At 39.0% G+C, this 2446-nt stretch overlaps 1 protein-coding gene across 1 annotated transcript in view; it reads right to left on the reverse strand.

Annotated features, from left to right (window-relative positions):
• Positions 1–248: 248 nt before the first annotated feature.
• The window catches only part of RBP7 (retinol binding protein 7, cellular), a 3748-nt gene continuing 1550 nt past the window's right edge, over positions 249–2446 (reverse strand). The window contains exons 2-4 of the mRNA XM_009703056.1: positions 1170–1348; positions 814–915; positions 249–466 (exon numbers count right to left, since the gene is read on the reverse strand). Coding sequence (XP_009701358.1) covers positions 416–466; positions 814–915; positions 1170–1348 — 332 coding nt within the window. The 3' untranslated portion in view covers positions 249–415. The remainder of the gene's footprint in view (positions 467–813; positions 916–1169; positions 1349–2446) is intronic.

The raw sequence follows: 2446 nt of genomic DNA on the forward strand, positions 1-2446 counted from the left end.
TAACTACTAGTATGCATCTTGGAGAGAAGCATAAATCTGTATCCTTTGTTGTTGCCTTCACTTCTCTACCATCTTTCCCCCTCTGTTTGGTGTTGGCATGTCCCTTTACAATAGGCAGTTATTCTTGTTTTGATTTAGACTGTTAGTTAACTAGAGACTCAAGGCCTATCACTTATGTTTTCCCCCCCAAAAAACACATTCAGAAGTCAGGTACTTAAGATTGGTTTGGGGCATTTATTAGCAAAAATCAGATCTTTAACACTGGCAACCGCAGACTTATTTCCTGAGCCAGAATCAGACCATTTAGGTTAATAGATAAAGGAATCAGTTCTTGTCTGTACAGCCATCATTGGACAGGACGTTGCGTAGTCTTCTGTATATAGCTGTCTCTCCATGCAGGTACCAGTACACATATTCAAGCTCTCTTGAAGACCTGTTTACATACTTGATTCTCACAACGAAGCTCCTACCAACAAAAAAAAAAAACCACCACCACCAAACAGAAGTATAGATGTATAGAGCAATCTAAGGAACTGCTTCTAAAAGTGAACATAGATCCTTTGCCATGGCTATTGACCACCACTCTGCTGCCATGCTAGTAAGTTATGCTTAACATTCTGAATTTAACTATACATTACAGTGAAACAATGAAGTTGTTCCAGCTAAACTAAAACCAAAGCAGAATATGCTCACTATGTACCATCCATTACAAATACTACAGGGCTAGAAGACGACTTGTGCGCACCATGACAACATTATAGATCTTACTTTTGTCATATAGAGACAGAATTAGTAGAAATCTGAAATAAATACCAGGTGGAGGTCATCTCCTTCAAGCCAGTGAGTCCAGCCCCTGTTGTTCTTCTCACCAGTCTGGACACAGACAAGTTTGTCATTTTCCCAGGTAACTAGGCTCTGTGGAAAAGGAAGCAAAAATAGTGTTTCTGTATGTCTTTGTTTCAGTTCTGCAATATACTCGTAGACAATGTCCTTTTTTCCTGGGGGGACGTGAATATTACTCCCAAGGGAAAGTGAAACTCCTTGTCGGTAACTCAGGCTTCTACTGCATTGCACTACAAATAGTATTCTTGAAACAATTTCAGCTCCAGTAGCTGAATTAATCATGGCATCTTAATTTTGTCAGGGCCTCTTGATATATTCAGTCTTACCTTGCATTTTCTGTTATCCAGGCCTTTATTATCTTCTTCAAACTCTTCTCCAATTTTGAATTGAAGCAAATAATCTCTGAATGTGCTAGTGGTATGGATATAAAATGAGTCACCGTCTTGTTTGATGACTTTCTGAGGCTTCAGCATTTTTGCTATCTTGCGCGTTGCAAAGTCAATACCTTGGACAAGAGGCAAAAAGGTCAGTGTTGTATTTATCACTAGCCATGCTGATAGCCAGGACTTAACTTTTATTACTACTAGAAGCATTTCTTAGATATTTTGACCTTACTACTATGCAAGGTTTTGTTGTTTGGGTTTTGGTTTTTTTAGTTTGTTTGAGGTTTTTTTTTTTTTAAAGCTATATGTTACACAGATCAAATCATGTTCTTGTACATTTTACTCTTTGGAAACCAGTTTACTCAATTGTTGCACAATTCCTATGCAAGATTTCTAGGACTTTGAGTCAGAAGAGTCCCTTTAGGAGCTGGGGAGGGTTGATTTCCCCCACGCAGGCACCCCAAGCTTGGTCTCAGACTTGTCACCTGCTTAGCTAGAGGGAATAGTTAATGCCTATTCTCATCCTTTGTCAGAGGAAAGGCATTATGTGAATTAACAAGAAATCTTTGCGCCCTATACCTTAAATGGGGTAAAATGAAGGGCACTCCGGAAATTAATTTCTCAGGTTTGTTTTCAGGAAATGCCACTTGCTATTAACACTTTAAGTGCAACCACAAAACATCACATTTGTCAAAAGACTTCCTGGTTATCTGTAATGATCAGTCACCTTTAACAGAATTCTGATATTCTTGGTAATACCGAGCTTAAAGCAGTGCTTCGAGAGTTTTTTCTATTTCTCTAGTGAATGCTTGTTTCTTTAGAGGAAAAAGCCATCTATTTGGCAGGCAACTGAATTACATTGCATCCCAGTAGCATGCTCAGAGTTAGGTTTTCATGAAGGGGGATGGGTAAAACGGGGGGCTGTGTATTAATTAATTTTGTTGTTTTCATCACCTAGATTAAAACTGTCATTTTATAGAACCACTAGAAGTTTCTCACTTTATGCAGGCTGGGGTTGTGATCTTCCTGACAGGGTGTGTTCATCTACAATGTGTTGAGCCATATGGCTCATTATGCAGTCTGTGTTTGAAGTGGGACTTCAGTACTGTATGCATTACATAAGTGCCAGAATCTGTCAGTCATGTTTTTACATGGTTACCAGTTTATTTTAGCATGGAGGTGCTTGAATTCAGTACTGGCAGGTGCCATAACCCTTAAGC

Source organism: Cariama cristata, unplaced genomic scaffold (assembly GCF_000690535.1).
Source record: "Cariama cristata isolate BGI_N322 unplaced genomic scaffold, ASM69053v1 scaffold22826, whole genome shotgun sequence".
Classification (NCBI taxonomy): domain Eukaryota; kingdom Metazoa; phylum Chordata; class Aves; order Cariamiformes; family Cariamidae; genus Cariama; species Cariama cristata.